Below are 18,718 nucleotides of genomic sequence, written 5' to 3'. Positions count from 1 at the left end.
AGAAGCTATTTTTTCCCCCCCAAAGATCAGACTGTTTGGGAGAACTGGTGTTTCTTTTGTCACTGTCTGTAGCACATGGCATGGTCTGTTTAGCAGAAATTGTAATTAACACATGTTTTGTTCCTGCTAATACACAGGTTTGTTCTTGACTTGCTTTTTGCCAGTGGGATATGACCAGCCCTGGTTTTGGTCTTTTCTGGTTGTTACAAATGCTGGAAAATGGGTGTGTGTTCGATTTACATGGAAAGGTTTTGGTAGGGGGGTGGGGGCAGGGGTGGCTTCTGTGAGATGCCAGAAGCTGCCCCTGTCCAACAGAGCCAGCTCCAGACACCTCCAAGATTGATCTGCCACTGGCTCATGAATGATAGTGGCAGTGGCTTGAGGACAATGTATTAAAGAATGGAAAAAACTGCTGGGCAAGAGAGGTGTGGAGAGAGGAGTGAGAATATGAGATACAGCTCTGCAGACCCTCAGGTCAGTGCAGAAGGAGGAGGAGCTCCTGGTGCTGGAGCAGGCCATGGTGATACAGCAGGCCATGGTGATACAGGCTGTGCCCCTGCAGCCCACGGAGGTCCACGGGGAGCAGAAATCCACCTGCAGTCCCTGGAGGTCTAGATCCTGACTAGAGCAGGGGGATGTGGCCTGAGGAAGCTCTGAGCCTGCCAAGACTGTGCTGTAGTGCTGGGGCAGGCTCCTGGCAGCGCCTGCGGTGGAGCCACGATGGAGCAGTGCATTCCCCACGGATTGCATCCTGTGGAAAGGACCCGCAGTGGAGAGCTTCATGGAGAGCTGTCTCCCGCTGGAGACCCCTGCTACCAGAGCAGGAGGAAGGAGCAGCAGAGCCAAGGTGTGACAGACTGAGCACAACCCCCACTCCACATCTCACTGCACCGTGCAGGGGAGGAGGTAGAGAATGTGGGGGTGAAGTTAAGCCCAGGAAGAAGGGAAGGGTGCAGGAAGGTGCTTTTAAGATTTGGGTTAAACTACTCTTATTTGACTAACAGTAAATGAAAATAATTTTTCCCCAAGTCAAGCCTGTGTTACCTGTGATGGTAACCGGGGATGCTCTCTCCCTGTCCTTATCTCAACCCATGAGCCTTTTGCTATATTTTCTCCCCCCTTTCCATTTGAGGAGGGGAGAGAAAAATGGGCTTGGTGGGCACACTGGCCAGCCAGGGTCAGTCCATCACAGTGTGCCATTATGGAGGCTCCCCTTGTTTTTGACAAGACATGTACCACAAGTGTACAGAGCAGGAGAGAGAAGGAGCTGAGTGATCCTTGCAGTCTAACATTCCTATTCAAGCCTCACTTGTTTGTATGGTTTAATTTTTACACAGAACTACAGATTTGCCCTAAAATTTTTGCCTTCGAGCAATACTGGAATGCTCAGACTTGTCCTCTAAGGCATTGCCTCAATCTTCAGTCATTAGTCCTGTTACATTTCCTGTGTCTCACACTGTTAGAATTGGGCATTACTTTCCCCTTTACGGGTTTGCAACCTCCACATATAGTCAAGGGGTCTTGTTCTAGCTTTGACTGTCAGACAAAACCCCTGGAACATAAGTCTTCATTTTCGCTTGATAGTGACAAAGTGCTTTGCCAATTCATCTTCTCTTGCATTAGATGATACCAGGTACAAAGATGTTCTCTCCAGATGAGGGTCTGACTTTGAATTCTTAGGTCTTCCGAGTCTGAATTTAATTCAGTGTCCTCTTTTTGTCACTATTATAATCTGATTTTCAAAAAATACAGAAACACAATACAAGACTTATAACAGCAATTTTCCTTCTTGTGTGACTCACCTGTTGTGGATATCCTGTCCAGCACTCTCTATGGTCCCAAAGCCAAGGCTTCTGCAACAAAAATGAAACACGTATGTGAGAATATCAGAGGAGCTCTTTTCTTATCAGTTGTCTAATTCCTTTAGTTTCTTACTGCTACAGACTTTGTTGTGTTTTATTACAGGCAGAGCTGGTCTTGCTGTCTGGAATCCAATTGCCAAGAGATTTCCACTACAAGGACTTGCATCTGCTTGTGACATTTCTAAATTGTGGCTATTTGCCTGAAATCTCACACACTATTTAGCCGTTCCAAATAAAATAGCTCAGAGAAGACCTCTCCCAACTTTTTGCCATCTTCCACACGCTTGAGGTGTTGGTGATGTTTTGAGCATTTAAAAATAATCTTACAAGTATTTAATTAGGAGTATCTGTGATGTAGACAGTAACACTTAAATGTGGATAGAAGGTTGAAAACTGGTGTGTCAGGTAAGTGGTTTTTTTCTTTAACAGTGAAGGTTATGCTGCAGTTTGTTAAGTAATTAACCTCTGAAAAGATCCTACTCTGTTCAATAAATTGTTAGTTTAGAACTTGGCAGTTTTGAAACCTTCATAGAAACATGGCAGCTAAAGTCCCCAAGAGTCCTCCCTGCATGGAGCGTGCTCTGCCTGGAGCTGAGCCCAGGGTGGGCCAGAGCTCACAGAACACAGTGATGCTCACACCTATGACGGTAATTTTCTTTAAGTTCTAGAGGGCTCCAGATATCAGAGCTGAGGCAAGAAGGCAGCATTTCTTCTTCCCACTGAGCTCTGCTGGTGTGTGGGTGATACAGAGGCAAAGCAGGAGGCAGTGGGTTTAGGTGCAGGGCTAACTTGGAACAGACGGAGTCCCTGCTGACTGGGAGTGAGGCTGGAAATAGAATTTACAGCAAATACATGTGCAGAACCAGGAGAGATGTGTGGTACCTAACTTGGAACAGACAGAGTCCCTGCTGACTGGGAGTGAGGCTGGGAATAGAATTTACAGCAAATAATGTGCAGAACCAGGAGAGATGTGTGATATTGAACCAGAAAGCACAAAGCAAAAACCATGCAACAACTATGGCACACTGTTTACCTAAGCTAGAAAGCAAGTCCAGATCCCTGAATTTCATCATTCCTCTATTATCAGCAAATATAGCTGATTCCTGGTGGCCTACTGGAAGATAACTTTCCTTTGTTACAGGCTGTTTCACTGACTTATGGGCAGAGGTTTTTGCTATCAGTCCAAAACTACTAATGCAGAATTTAAACATTTGCTCTTTTCCTAAAGAAAGAAGGGAGTTTCACAACAACAAACACATGTTTAAAAGCTATTCAGGTAATAAAGTAAGCATGTGAAAGTCAGAAAATCTCACAGGTAGGCATGCCCTGTCATGTTAGTTCTTTGTCCTTCTTTTAAAAGTAGTAATTTTAGTACAATTTAGGTAGCAGAATAACATATTTGCTACAGGATCTAGAGGTGCTGTCTGTAGGATGGATGTCTCCCTTTTTTTGTGAAAATTGTAAGATGTGTGTTGAATAAAGACATGGGTCACAAAAAGTGAAAATGGTATTTCATCCATATAATGGACAGACAACATGCTGAAGAATATGATTTTGTCCCTTGTTGCTACAGGGATCTTGTACAATGCTAAGCAGATCATCCAGACCAAATTTCAAGAGCTGGTCTCAAAGAACAGTCTTCTGTTTTGACGTACAGATCCACAGAACACTGCAGCTGAGGTTCAGATACCTTCACTCCTCAGCTAGCTCATCCTCTAATCCTCATACTTTTGAGTCCCTTAAAATCTGACTTGAAAGTCTGTGTAAATTAAAAGTCCTTCACATGTTACAGTGAGAGGTCACAAGGAGGGTTTGTGCCTGCTGCCTTGGGATGTGCACATTTTGCATCACTTAACTCATCAGACCAGACCAGAAGACTTGCAAAGCTCACCTAGGGAACCAGACACAGCAAAGGAGTCAGGTGAACCTTGAAAACAGAGGCAGCAGATGGCCAGTGCCCTAGTCCCAGCTCAGGGACAAGAGCACACCCATGGCTCCCCTTAGCACTTCTGCCTGATAAGGCAGTACAAATTGTATCAAGAGAACTCACTATTTATCAAATTAGAGAAAAGGCTGAGGCATGAGCCTGAACCAATCATATCCTGGCTAAGGAAAAGAAAATTAGCAAATAAAAGGATTAAATTGCAGTCCATGCTCCAAAGGAAGCCCAATTTATTTACCTTAAAGAGGTATTGGATACAACACACAAACAGGCCCTGCAGCTTCCAGATTAGGTAAGTGTTCTATCTCCTACCCTGAAGAAATTTACTTTTATACAATCCCATCTGCCTTCTGCTTTGCCAGAAGAAGAGGAAACTTGGTTCTGGAGTCCTTAAAATAAACCCGGTCCAGTATGTCTGTGGTCTCCTAAGTGTGCTATGCAGGGGATACACACCAACATGTATGGAAAACCTCTAGAAGAAGATCTGAAAAGGCATGTTTGACAACAAACTCTGCCATTCTTGCAGGCATGGGCTGGGTAGAACAGCAGGTGACTGCGTGTGTACTCACATCATACAGGACAGCGAGTCCAGTGAAGAAAGAAATGATGTAAAATGTAAATCTCCAGCTGCAAACAAACAAAACAAAGGGCATTAGAATCCCATTAATTAACCCCTGAGCTGCAAGTTTGTGTATCCTCACACTAATTAAAACAATTACACTATTAAGGCAAAGACACATGTTAGTATGTTTAAGGTTTGACCAAAACAGGAGCAGCTCTTTGCATTTTACCAGCACATTTCACAGACTTCACAAAGAGCAATTCCTTTGCTGCAGAGATGGCAGAGGACACAAGAATCTTGCTGACTAAAATCCTGATGAGAATAATCCCAAAGCTTCCCAGCAGTAGCAGATGCATTTGTAAAAGTGAAACAATGCCAATCTCTCCTAGGCCTTTAGAGATCCAGCCTGCTAGATTTGTTATCATGCACAGTAACTAATTACTGTCATGTTTGGCTCATTGAGGAGCCAGAAATTATTTTCCAACATTAAACCCACACAGAAGTACATACAAACTGTTTGTGCAGATCAGTGGACAGAGGCAGGTCACCTGAATATTCACACATATAGTAAGGAATGGGGGGAATTTCAACCTAACCAAATAAACAAGTTATTAATAAATGAACCACGGGAAATATTAAAAGGAGTAAAACTGTCTAAATTAGTCCTTTAATTTCAAAAAATCTCCATAACAATTCAGACATAACTGCATTTTGAGAGACTCCACCTGTCAATGAAAGCCCCAGGAATTCCAAGACAAAAATAAACTCTGCAAAGCTGCTATGTCACATCAGAGAGACGTTCTGTCTACAGACTGCACATGGCGACAGAGGGTGGGGGAAGGACTCTGTCCTCAGCGGGCTGAGGCAGAAAAGGATTTACTGTTTCCTACTTACTGTTACTATTCACTACAAGTCATCAGAGTGCAGGGAGAGCTGGCATTTCATCCAGATGGAGGCAGAATAAACATTGTTGCTTTACAACTCCTTATTCACTGTTTCTGTAAATATTTGTAACTATATGGAGTATTATAAATAAATAATACACATCCTTTTCTTCTTTTTGAATTAGGGTTTTTAGGCAGGGGTTTCAAATTACAGGTGGAGTGTTCAATGGAGCACATGCTGATGAGCCCGAAGTTCATGCCTAGCCTATGGATACAGACACACACTTTTAGATAGATGAATAGTACTCCAAGTATTTAATGATTTCTTTTGCTTATGTGGCTTTCCTGGGGGAACCCAACTCCCTACACAAACAGCAGAGCAGCCCCTTGTAAATGAGGCATTCCAAGCAACCTGTGGAGAATCCTCCTTTTCTGTGGAAAGCTGAGCCAGGACTGACGTTCAGATCTGTCTGTCCTGAGATTTATTTTGTGCCTCCACATAACAAGGAGGATTCCCACACAGCTGTTTGCAAGGCAGTTTTTGATCTTTGCTCACAAACTTCCACCCCCGTGGAAGGATGCTGGTTTGTGACTTTCAAGATGCTGAAGGCAAATGACAGCAGAATCCAATCCAGCCTGCTGCCTGTAGCTTTTGAAAACAACAGTGTGCAAAATAGTTGCAGAAAAGGTGCAGCAGAAGGAATCTATGCAGAAAGGGAAACTATGGGGAAGGAAACAGAAAGGATGCCTTTTTAGTAGGTACTGAAGCAGCAGCAAAGCACTAAGATGTAAAGAGCAGAGAGTTTTTCAGGTTCAAATACGTGTCAAAGCAGGATGCCAGTGTGACAAAGTCAGGAAAATTCAGAAACAAGGGACCAGTAAGGAATAAAGGTACAGCAGTAAAAGGAGACTTAGGATTGCAAGTAAGGGGGAAAAACAAGAAATGTTTCCATAACAGAGAGGCAGCAGAGAGTAATAGCAGAGCCAAGTGGGTCAGGGAAGACCCAAGATGCTCTCTGCATAGGGATGGAGGGCAGACAGGGAGCTGGGATCTCTGTGTAGGGATGGAGAGCAGACAGGGAGCTGGGATCTCTGTGTAGGGATGGAGGGCAGACAGGGAGCTGGGATTTCTGTGTAGGGACGGAGGGCAGACAGGGAGCTGGGATCTCTGTGTAGGGATGGAGGGCAGGGGGAGGCAGTGAGCTGTCTGTGGAGCTCAGCTCCAGTGAAAACGGAGTTCATGGCCTGTGCTCCTGCTCACCAGGCCTCGCTGAACTTCTTGGACAGGCTGGGCCGGTCCATGTTCCTCCGGTGCCGGAACCACTTCTCCACCTTCCTCACTGGCAGGTCACATTGCTTGGCTAAACTGAGCAGCTCACCCTGGAAAACAGATGAGGCAGCAGGCTCAGATCCAGATTCAAAGTTCAGAGAGGGCAACATCTATTTGACCCACCACAGAGCCCAGCTGGATCCCCTGGCCAGCCTAAGTCTGCTCAGGCTAAGGCATCTTTCTGAAAGCTGTCCATTCCTAGAGTAAAGATATTGGATAGCAGAAAATATTTCCATTCCCCTCTAATCAATTGGTTATAAATACTAATGTTGAAACTTCTCATTTTTTATGTTAACTTCCCCAGTTTCAAACTGGTCCTGTCTCCTCACAAGTTTGTTGCCTAATCACTTCCTCACCCTGTCTTCTGGGACCAAATCCTTAAAATCTGTCACTCCAATAAAGATCACCGCAGTGTAAATCATATTTTATGGTTCTGCACTGAATCTTGTCATGCCTCTCAGCAGTTCTGATGCAGTATCATGGTGGATGTAATGAGCAGAGGCAATATCATTTTCCTACTGGATATTCTCCTCTTGTGGTAAACCTGTTAGGGGTAATTCTTCGATATACAACTCACAGAAATCCTGCAATTACCTTCCTTCTTGTCCTTAGGCTGTTAAGAGTTTGTCATGCTTTATATTCCTACTTGGAAGTGTCATCATGGATAACCTTGTTTTTTAAGTAAAGCAATAGTTTTTCATGGAATGCATTTACCTGAATTGGTATCATGTGAGAATGGCCTACATACTTTGAGCATGCTGTACAAAAATAAATTGATTACCAGTTTTCAGGTATGCTGCTTTCAGATGTGCTGTTTTGTGAGTGCTGTTCTGGAGACAAATGGAGATGTTAATTTACATTTTCCAACTGCTCCATCATGTGGAATTCCTCCCAAGAAATGGCTGACAAGAACTGCAAAATCTTATATTGTACTGGACAAGTAAAAGCTGCCTCTAAGCAGTGGTTTGAGAGCTCCTGGGAGGGGAAGGGAGCCAGCAGACGGGCTGAGGTGTACCCAGTGATGGAGAGAGCCAGGCAGCAGCTCCTGCCCCACCTCATGCTGCTGTCTCATGGTGAGGATCTGTTCCAGTATCCCAGATCTGCTGGGAGAAAAGCACCACTTCAGCACAACAGGGGTGCAAGAAGAGCTGCGTGAAAAACCTGCTGGCAAAGCCAGGTCTTGAGTTAGATCTCTGCCATAGAAGCAGTTATAGTAAGAAGTGTTTGGATTTTGGGGATAGAAAGGCAAGAGGAAAGCCAACCACATTGACAGTGTCCCTCAGAACACTCCTTCCTGTTGTGGTGTGTTTTTGTTTTATTGGTATGTTTACTGTTTGATTTGCAATTTTGTAGTTTCATTAGGCTGTGCCTTTTGTCCCTGCCCTTTGCCCGGAATCTTTACTTTTCCTTTCATTAAATGCCAGTTTCTTCCCCAACCTGCATTCTTTCGAGAAATTTCCCTGCCAGTTTTTTATTTCTCCAGACTTTATTAGCTCACTGAAAATGTTCTCCTCCCTTGAAATTCTTTATTGGTTTAAACATTATATTCCCCGCCTTGTTTTTCACTCCCAATTCTCCTGATTTGTTAAAGATTGTATCCTCCCCTGAGACCTGCCCCCATATATAAGTCACTGTCTGCCCCCAGTTCGGGGTCCTGGGACACTGAAGAGGGGAAGTTTTACCATCGAATAAAGTTACCCCAGGACCCGTGGTGCTGCTCTTTGTCTCCATGCTGTGCTGTCACTGGTAGCTGGGATTCAGTGTCACTGGTATGTCAGCTGGGATTCAGTGGGGCTCAGAGGGGGATCTGTCACCCTCCCTGTCACCATCCAGCCAGGACAAACGGCACCTTCCCACTGCTGCAGAGATGGGCTGGCTGCACTACCCAGATCAATGCCTGCATTTTAATTTTAGCCTCTTTTCCTTTATTTCTAATCTGGTACTGCATGTCCTGAGGCTCCTCATGCCCCACTGCAGCAAAACCATGCTGCAACAGCCTTGGTGAAGCAATGTGTTTGGAGCAGGATTGTTCCTTGGGACTGGAAGCCATGGTGAGCATCCTACTCACCCATCCTCTATAAGGGCTCACAGCAATTGCTTTAAGGCCAAGAGAAAGTCTACAAAACCAAGCTGAAATAAAATCAGATTGCTTTCCCTACCACAGAATTCGCTCTCAGGGACTTCCCTGACCAGGTTAAATTCTAATATTGCCTGACAATTCATAATCCTGCTAGTAGTTTTTCCCATCAGCAACAGCCATTATAACTCTGGGTCATCTTGCCAATTTCTTGAAAAACTTTCTTGAAAGACTTTTCTTACTCCTCAGGGGAAAACTACCCTCCAGTTATGTTTGCAGGCTTCTGAAGCCCCTCACAGTCTCTGTGATGATGGCCAAGACTCTGGCTTCTTGCAAGGCCAATCTCAAACTCATGGATTGCATGGCAACAGAATGACCCAGTCTAGGACTAGATCAAGCAAGACACATTTGCTGAGCTGCAGGGACTAGCAATGTGGGAGCTCAAGGCAGTTGGTTTTTATTTAGGATTTGCCAGTATATGAAAAGAAGCCATCACAGAATGGCTGGGGTTGGAAGGGACCCTGGAGCTCACCTTGTCCAATGGGCCCTACTCAAACAGAGCTGCCTAGAGCCAGGTGTCAAGGACCATGCCCAGAGAGCTTTGAGTTTTCCCAAGGATATAAATCCCCAACCTCCCTGGGCACGCTCACAGTAAGAAGGTGTCACTGCTGTTCAGGCAGAGCCACCAGTGCTGCAGGTTGTGCTGTGTGTGGGGCAGGCAGGGACCGGAGCTGTCACTGCTCCTTTTGGGAGCAGTTTCCTCTGCTGCTCGGAGACAGAACTCAGAGCTGATGGCACTGCAGGAACACCCTGCGGCAGGCTGCTCTCAGGGAACCAGTGCTGCAGCGTTTCCTTTCTGGAGCTTCCAGATATCAACGGCATTGCTAAACTTCAGGATTCCAAAGGGGATTTTCTACAGGAAAGCAAAGAAAGAAGGGACTCACCTCTTTAGGGTTCTTGCGGCGCGTACTATAGAACGTTTCCAGCACGGGGTTGGGCTGAGCTTTTGGTCTCTGCTTGTCTCTCACACCCAATTTGGTACTGAGAGGCAGGGCTATGGCTCTGCAAAAGAAAACATAAAGGGTCAGCCAAAAAGAGAACAGTGATTTCTGATTTTGCAGCACTGTTAAAACGTGATGCAGTACATAACAGCTGCTTCCCACATGTGAATCTAAACATGAGTATCACATTGAGTAGATAAAATCACAGACTTACAGTAGAAACTGCTGGACTTGCACCCTACTGCTCTGAGCTCTGTGCTGTGATATTCAAAATTACATGAGATTGGCAAATGCAATACCCTCCTTTGTCAGCTTCTGAATCACCAGGCACGAGTCTCTGGTGTCCTTGGAGCTGATGGGGAGAACCACACTGCTGATAAAGCCTAAAGGATGTTCCCTGCTTAATCTAGAACATGGAACATACATGGCATCCACCTGAACTAAGGCCTTGGCTCAGGGTCAAGAGGGAGGCTCTGCCAGAGGTGTATTATTAATGCAGAAGAAATGTCCTGCTGAAACAGAAAGCCATTTGGTCTTTGCTGGAGTAACTCATCCCCCTGTTTCCTAATATAAATCAAACACCGTTGCAAAATAAGGACATGGCAGCTAGAAACCTTGTCACAAGCAATGGATGTTTGCATCTTCAGTCTTTCACAGTGAAATAAAGCAAAAAAAAAAACAAAAAAAAAACAAACCCCAAAAAAACCCACAACAAAAACAAAGAAAAAAAACCCCACAACCAAAAAAACCTGCATAAATAGAAAAAAATTAGTCAAGGAAAACTGTTCAGAGAATCCCTGTGCTCAACAACTCAAATCCTCTACCAGCAACACTCCTCTCTACCTCAGCAGCAGGAAACATCCTCATTGAAGGTGTGAAGTGAGATCCTGCATAAATACAGCACAAAGAGGAAACTTGTCAAACTTTTTTTTTTAATATCTAAATAATCTGAATTTTTCTTTAATTTCTCAAGAATTAGCTGTTCCTATTAATTGCTCCCTTTTACACACTGCCACTGGGGAAGTGTCTCTGTGTTGCTGCAAACTGGTTCTGAAGCTGCTTTGAGCTGACAGCACCAAGCAGAGGCAGTGAGTGCTGAGCCCCATACCTGCTCTGCCTGGTCACTCCTGATGTCCAGGCAAGTCCTCTGATCCATTCTCCCTAATGATTTGGACACAGAAGAAGATTTTTTTTTTTCTTTCACTTTGCTTAAAAAAAGCTGCAAAAGCTGTTTCACTGTGTAGGTGTTTAAAGGTGTTCTACTTCAAAATAGTATGGGATATATTTATGGCTGTGGTGTGGTATATCTGTGTGGTTATATTATCTGGTGTGGTTACTTGTGGTTTCTGATATCCATAGAGCTTATGCTCCATATGCATGTCTTTAGGGACTATTTCAGGTCCAGAATCCTCCAGATGGGTCCTTAGAAGTTTTCAAGAACTCATTTCTTAATTTAATTAACAAGTATTATGCATGTCTTTAGGGACTATTTCAGGTCCAGAATCCTCCAGATGGCTCTTGTAGAAGTTTTCTTTTCAAGAACTCATTTCTTAATTGAATTAACAAGTATTAAAAAAAAAAAATTATAAAAAGACCCCCTACCTAAGGAATGCTGTAACTTCTATTAGACCACAGAATGGGTACACATTTTGCTCACTCATATAACAGCTCTCCCTTTTCTTTTGCACAGCCAACCCACCTGCCTGTGTATCAACTGTTCTTTGTCATTATCTCTGGGAAATTCCTTTGGCATCACTGGCTATAGGAACATTCAAAAATGTACCAAGACCAACAAAAATTACATGTTTCTACCATAAAAGAAGGGCCAGGGCTAAGTGTGCTTGCTGGCAACAAGAGGGATAGTGATCACAAAAACATGGGTAACCACTGACCAGTTTCAGTGAAATTCAGCAGCGCTCTGGCACTGCTGCTGGGTGGCAAAGGCATATAGCCATCACTGGGAATTCTGGGCTGGCTCTGACTGCTCTCAAGAGATGTTTTAAGTGCATCTAATGACTTTTTTTCTATATGAAGTGATTGGTTTAATAAGTGATACTGGACCAGCAGGTCCTGTGCTCCGAACAATAAGACAGTATTTCAGTAGTATCCATAACTCCACTAAATTGGGAAAAAATCTACCTTAAGCTCTGCACTAGATCTTGGTTCTTATATTAAACAGTGGGCCTGATCTTTCTCTTTCAAAGAACAGGCATGAATACAAGCACTTCTGAAGAGGAAAATGTAATCAATTCTATTGTTGAAAACAACCTTACTGCCACTTCTTATCAGGCCATATTGGGAACTGAAATGTATGACATTTTCCAGAGACATTAAACAAAGAGAATATCAGGTGTCAATGCAGCTTGCCAGCAAATTTATTTTACTGAAAAGTGTCCAGAAAAATTTCTTCATTTTGTTTAATCCCTGACTTCTCTATATTTCCTGATTTCTTATGGTCATGGCATAAAATCTCACTGTAACAGAAACAAGCCACTTGCAGTGGATGAAATCAGGGTGTAACCAGTTACAATTACTTTGTTGTTGAGGTTTTGAATATACCCATGATTTATGGAACCAATCCTACTTTTATTGGAACATCATTGGGAAACCAAGGCCTGAAATTGTTCCAAAGGGACATTTGCATGTGTTGGCTGTATGCTCTGACTCAGTTCTCAGTTAAGTCCTGTTCCAAGCACAGCCCTAAAAGGATGATGCTTGTTCTGATTTCAACATCACAGATCTGTAATCTCAGTGGCAGGGACAGCCTTGTCATGGCACTTTATCAGCTCTCTGCGAGACAAAAGGGTAAATCTGAGGACTAAACTGTGCCCCTCTCAGAGTCAGACATAGCCAGAGAGATGAGTCTCATCAAAAGCCTACAGTTCCACCAGTGAGCACCTCTCACTCCATGTTTTACGTGGCAGAGGTCTCACCAAGGCACTTTATTCAGTAACCAGAGAACAAGCTGTCTTGTGCAAAATCTCCTCAAGTTGAAACTAAGTGGATTTGCCATGAATAGGATTAAACTGCTACTCTCCCACCTTTCAAAAGTGGGCTACACTCCTTCTGCAGAGGCTTTTAGAGTTAGTGTGAAGTAAAAGAAATAATTTAACTTTGGGGGTGGATTTTAAAAAATATTATATTATTATTTACTTGCAAATACCTTCAAGTACTAAGAAATGAAGAACCAGTGACAGCAGCATTCTGAACCTCTTTGAACTGCAGAATCTCCTTTGGTCTCCAGCTTTCCTTTGGCAGAGGGCTACTGCTCTGCTCCTGGCACAGTCTCTGCCTTCTCCTGCCTGCAGGAGAATGCTTCACGCTAGTTAAACTGACTGTTCTGTTTGATACCAGGCCTGGATTCACCACAGTGCTGCTGTCCAAACGGAGTCAGGTCCATTTTCAGTTAAATGCTGCCATGTGTCCCCATCCTTGCACCAAGCCCCACCTGTAAGACCTTAACAGGAAACTGTTTCCAAATCCTTCCTGATTACTGATCAACAACAAAAGTCTCTGTGGAAAATAAACTTTAGAAAGATACATGTCTAAATAAAATACTCAGAATTGGTGTCCTTTCCTTCCTCTGGTTTTGAGTTCAAGTATCTGTTCCTGGCTGATCAAGAGTGTCCATTTCTTTAAATGTACAACATGTGGCTCACATCCTGACACCACCCTCCCACAAAGAGAGCTAGTATTTTGGACTAAAATCCTCTTCTAGTGAAATCTGGGAGCTGTGTGCATTCAAATTCACTGACAATTTTTTCAATTGCCCAATATCCAAAAATCCCTGGACAAGTCCAAAATGAGACAAATCAAAAATTGTTTGTAAAGTCTGGTTTTCAATGGCTTTACTGTTTCTCAAAGGACTTTAGTTGCCACATTTTACTAACCATGCAGGCAAGAAACAATTTGCAATATTCCTTCAGAATCATAGCCTTCCTAGAACTTGATTTTTACAGAAATGGTCTTAAAAATTACATAACTAGAAGAGAAGCCAACATCCTTGCAGGACTATATCCAGGGAAAAGTTCTGCTAAGTAAAATCAAGCTCCAAGTTTTGGTTGCAGGACATATCTCCTACTCACAAGTGCAACCTGGAAACACTAAAGGAACAGGGGAGGTTCCCAAGTTCTAGGTGCTCTCTTTTCTCAGGACATCATTAACTGCTTCCCCCAGTTCCTGCCCCAGTACTGTGGCACAGCTCAGCACTGCAGCAGAAATGGGCTTTCTACTCTCCAGCACCGAATCCACCTTTCCCCACCTTCCCCAGCACAAACCAGCTGGCAGGGAGTTGCTTCACAACCCATGAGCTGTTTCTTCTGCCCCAGGGCTGCAGCCACAGCCTCCTCGGCTCTCCCAGGCCCCACCCCGACACCGCAGGTCCCCTTCCCACAGCCACCACCCCATCCCTCATCGCCGGCTCTCAGAAGGATGTTGCTGGCTCATTTTGCCCCAGTTAAGCCAGCCAGGTGCAAAGGAGAGGAAAATCCATCCTTTTACAAGTTTAATGCATAAAAAACGGATTAAACAATTGGTCCCAGCACAGTGGCTGATGCAGACATTGCAGAAAATGCTCCAGACTTCCCCTGCCTCTTATTATTTACCTGGAGTTCTGACAGTTAAATCACAGGAATCACATTATAACATGTCTGAAATCCCAAAGCAGACACCACCAGGAACTATCCAGATGCAGAGTTGCAAGTAATAGCTGGTGGTGGCTGAGAGTAGAATAAATTGCCAGAGTGCAAGTATATCCACCAAACCCAAACCTGTCTATTATTTACAGCCACTCATTTCAATCTGCAGAGCAGGTGTCCAAAGATATACAGTCAGGATTATCTACACAGAAAATGAGAAATAAATGCACATTTCCTTCTGCAATTCTCAAACTTGGTGTAAATTATTTTAAACAGGGCCAGTGCCACTGTTTAAAGATACAGATAAGGCAGTGGAGAAACTCAGGGCTGGATTCACATTTCACCTTCCCAGGGGAAGCTTTCTTCTCCAGGATGAAATGGATGTGAAACAGTAATGATTCACAATGAGAAAAAGTCATGCTGAAATAAATTACTGCAGAGTTAGGACAAACAAGAATACAGCTCAGAACACCGGCTTGTAATTTGCATAGGTAAAATAGGGCTATGATTATAGGTTTCCTGGACCTGTAAAATGGGCTTGTGATGTTATCTTTTTCAAGGGTGTGACATGCAGCTTTTATTTAATGAAGTTTGTGAATCAAAACAGCTTTAAAATTAATGAGTAGGACCAGGCCTGTGGAAACACTCCCAGATGAGGCAGCGCTTGGATGGGAAAGAAAAAAATCTTTTTACTTGGCCATCGGCATCTAAAAGCAGACGAAAAAGATATTTAGATTGACGGGGAGTGGTGTGGCAGGAGGCAGGCAAACAGAGTCACAGAAGCACAGATTCAGAGATGCTGAAAGGGGCCTCTGGAGACCACCCAGCCCAAGTGCTGCTCCAGGAGGCTGCCCGGGCTATGTCCAGCTGGGTGTCCTCATCTCTGCCCACGCAGACTTCTTCCCCCCCTCTGGGGAAACTGTTCCCATGTTTGACCAACGTCACAGTAAGAAGAGAGTTTTTGTATCTGCAGATGGAACGTTGTGCATTTCTGTCTGTGCCCACTGCTTCATGTCCTGCCAGGTGCCACCACAGGGAAGAGTTTGGCTCCTTTTTCCTGGCCATGAATGGCACTGGGGAGCCACAAACCGGCCAAGGTCAGGGGCACACGGGCCAATTTCCAGCTCCACGCCAGAAGCACATCTGTGCCATCGACCAGCAGGGCCCACCTGAAGGAGCACGGAATCCAGCCAGCTCCCTGCACCAGCAGGGAAGAAATGTGAGTCACTTCTGTTTTAATGGCTACCTGGAGCACCCGGGTTTCCACATGAATAGATTTAACCAAGATGCCCATTTCCCCAGGAAAGTGCAGGAAAAAACCCATGGAATTTATGGAATGCAACTGAACATATTTTTTGCAAAAAGGAGATTGTAATTCCAATCTTGTATCATCCTAAAATGATTATTTCAGTAATTATTCAAACATTTAGTTTTAATAAAATATCCCAACTTACAGTCAGTATTTTTGGATAAAAACATTCTTATAGGAGAGCTCTGAATTTCAACTTCTATGTTTTTTCCAAGCTAACCTTGTGTCACAGACAACCTGCAGAAGAAACATCTTTATAGTCTACAGGAAAGTCCATTTCCATTTTGTTGTGCAGCCACTTTTCAAAAAAGAATGATAAAATGTTTTTTAAATGGTCATTTTCCCCTCTTTCTAAACTTAAAACCACCGAAGATTTCAAATTATTACCTTTTCAGAGAGCTACTACGAATACTGGGTTTTGAATATATCGAAAAAACACTTTAAAGTGTATTCAAAATCATGAAGGAGACTTGCACTGCAGTATTAACAACAGTTAATGCTCTAGTAAATCTCAGTTTTCCACCAGCAAATCATGTGTCACCAGCCAGATTAATACTGACCAAACTCATAAAGCAATGCCACCAGTTCAGGACTTCAATGATTAAACTCAGAGTTAATGACACCTGCAGGATTTCTTGCTGTACTTTTGTCATAAGGCCCAAATTTTCTGTCCTGAAGTGCAATGTGTAAAACATTCAAATGGTTCTGGCCAGAAAGATCCTTGAGTCAGAGTAACTTCTTGTGCCAGCACTGGAGGGTGATATCACAGAGTCTGCAAAAAGCAGCCTCAAAAGCAGATCAGGGAGCAGAATGAGAGGAGCAGAAATCCTGACAGCCCAGCACTGAGGGGTCTGTAGGAACTTCAAGCCAGAGGAAGCAGCTACAGATGTGTGTGTCCCTGGCAGAGGAGAGCAGGGGCACTGCCAGCCCTGCGTGGGGCCAGCACCACACACAGCCTGTGCCAGGCAGGGCTGATGCTGAGGCACAGGGCTCAGCTCAATCTGGTGCATCTGGTCCAGGTTTGTCTATCAGGTGCAATACTCCAGATCCCCATCACCCAAGATAAAGGAGACTTAACTGTGTGATGGAGTCTTAACAGGATTTCTGCCACACTCAAGCCAGAAACAGCAAGTAACATGCAACACACACAAACCAGCAAAACACACACATAAACCCCAGCTACACTTATCTGTTTAATGTGTATGAAGTCACAATGCTTCCAAATAGACCCTAAGGATAGGGTTTGTGGTCTACATTCAACACAATTCTTTAGCCAGTATACAGGGCTGAAAAGAAGGAGCTGAAAAATTTATCTGTATCAGCAGACTTTGTGACATGGAGTTTCTGTGGACCTCTTCAGTCATGCATTGACACAGACAATAAAGCCAGCTTTTGGACCCAAACTGCTCTTATTGTAGCTAAGAAACCACAAACAGTATGAAATAACTTACCTTTCAAAGGCACATCGAATGACTACCAAGATTAAAGCAAAGGGGATACTGAGCAGGAGATGACGAGGCTGAGGATAATGAGTGTCTTCAGATTCTTGCATGTCCTCCCAGGTGATTCCTGGGGGCAGCCAGAACTCGTGCTGCCACAGCCACTCATACAGAGAGCGAGCCATCCTGGAAGGAGCAGAGAGCAGAATGAAGTGAGCCCTGCACACAGGAAAACCTGTCAGCACAAGCCGGGGCAGCCCAGGAAGGATTACACCCCTGCTGAGGTGGCATCTGGCCGAGGAGCAGAGCAGCTGTGGGATGCAGCACTGCCCAAGGAGCTGATAACCTGTGCACAGATCCTTATCATGTGCTTGGGAAATGCTGAGTCCTGGCACCAAACCAAAACAGGCGTAAAATGGAGAAATGTGCCTCAGAATTCAAGAGAGTATTAGTGCCAAACTTCTCTGGTTCAGAGATTCCTCTCTACAGCTTGGTATTGTGGGGATGTAGCAAGTCTGCTCTACTTTTTATGTATATAGCCTTATTTTTCAGTATTTGATCTTTTGTATTTATTTGTTTCTATTTACAGATTGTAATTCCATTATCTCTATGCGTGTGTGTGCATTATACTTATTATCCTGAGACTTAGACTTTGCCTTATAAAAGGAAAAAAAAAATCATCTTTCTGCTTTGAATTATTAAGGAAGGTACTTCAGGTAAGAATTTTTTTGCTAGGTGGATTTTGTGCTGGGTTCTTAATGTAATTTTAAAGACTATGCTTGAACGTGGAATCTACATATATGATCAGTGAATTTAGCAGCAAAATGGAGAACAGAATGTTGATGTGACAATTCAACACACAAATACTGTTTCTAGATAACTTTACCTCATACAGAAATATGAGCTGCACCACCCTCCAATACACGTTGCTCATTCTTAGCTGGTAACAACCAACAGCCCAAACACAAGCTCTGAAGTCAAACAGACTGTGCAGGCACAGAAGAAGGAAATGGGAATGAAATGCCCATTGAGACAATCAGAACAGTGCACAGGAAATGCCACCTTAGGAAACCAGGGAAAAGTCATACAATTTAAGTGTCTGGCCCAAGTATTATAAAGCTTCTCTTCAAGCACAGTCCCAAGGCCTGGTCTGTTTTCTGCAAGAACTGCCTATCAAAAAAGAAATTAATCAGTCATTTTATTTTGAAGATACCTTTAATTCTGATGCAAGATACCTTTAATTCTGATGCAATTTCTCTGTTAAACTCATTCTACAATTTTCGTGTCTGAGGGGTATTTTCTGAATCACAACTATGGAGTCATAGAATGGGTTGGGTTAGACAGGACCTTGAATCTCATCGCACCCCTGCCATGGCAGGGACACCTCCCACTGTCCCAGGCTGCTCCCAGCCCTGTCCAGCCTGGCCTTGGGCACTGCCAGGGATCCAGGGGCAGCCAGAGCTGCTCTGGGCACCCTGTGCCAGGGCCTCATCACACTCATGGGGAAGAATTTCTTCCTAATATCTAATCTAAATCTACTGTCTTTCAGTTTGAAGGCATTCCTCTGTGTCCTGTCCCTCCAAGCCCTTGTAAAAAGTATCTCTCCCATCTTTCTTGAAGGCTCCCTTCAGGCACTGGAAGGAAATGTAACATCTTTTCTTGATTTGGACTTCAC

General features: G+C 43.9%; 1 protein-coding gene across 9 annotated transcripts in view; it reads right to left on the bottom strand.

Annotated features, from left to right (window-relative positions):
• Positions 1-18,718, bottom strand: part of LOC121345830 (ceramide synthase 4-like) — a 46,429-nt gene that overhangs the window by 7,482 nt on the left and 20,229 nt on the right. For 8 of the 9 annotated variants that reach the window (XM_041423116.1, XM_041423073.1, XM_041423099.1 and 5 more), the window contains exons 2-6: positions 17,056-17,229; positions 9,602-9,719; positions 6,512-6,630; positions 4,374-4,431; positions 1,803-1,853 (exon numbers count right to left, since the gene is read on the bottom strand). In XM_041423116.1, the coding sequence (XP_041279050.1) occupies positions 1,803-1,853; positions 4,374-4,431; positions 6,512-6,630; positions 9,602-9,719; positions 17,056-17,228 (519 nt within the window). In that variant the 5' untranslated portion in view covers position 17,229. Of the gene's footprint in view, positions 1-1,802; positions 1,854-4,373; positions 4,432-6,511; positions 6,631-9,601; positions 9,720-17,055; positions 17,230-17,929; positions 18,507-18,718 lie in introns of those variants that run through there. The other variant, XM_041423081.1, reaches the window with a different exon arrangement.

This window comes from Onychostruthus taczanowskii, unplaced genomic scaffold (genome assembly GCF_017590055.1).
Source record: "Onychostruthus taczanowskii isolate IOZ18803 unplaced genomic scaffold, ASM1759005v1 scaffold110, whole genome shotgun sequence".
Taxonomy (NCBI): Eukaryota; Metazoa; Chordata; class Aves; order Passeriformes; family Passeridae; genus Onychostruthus; species Onychostruthus taczanowskii.
The sequence above is the reverse complement of the archived record's forward strand: the minus strand, read 5'-3'. Positions and strand labels throughout refer to the sequence as shown.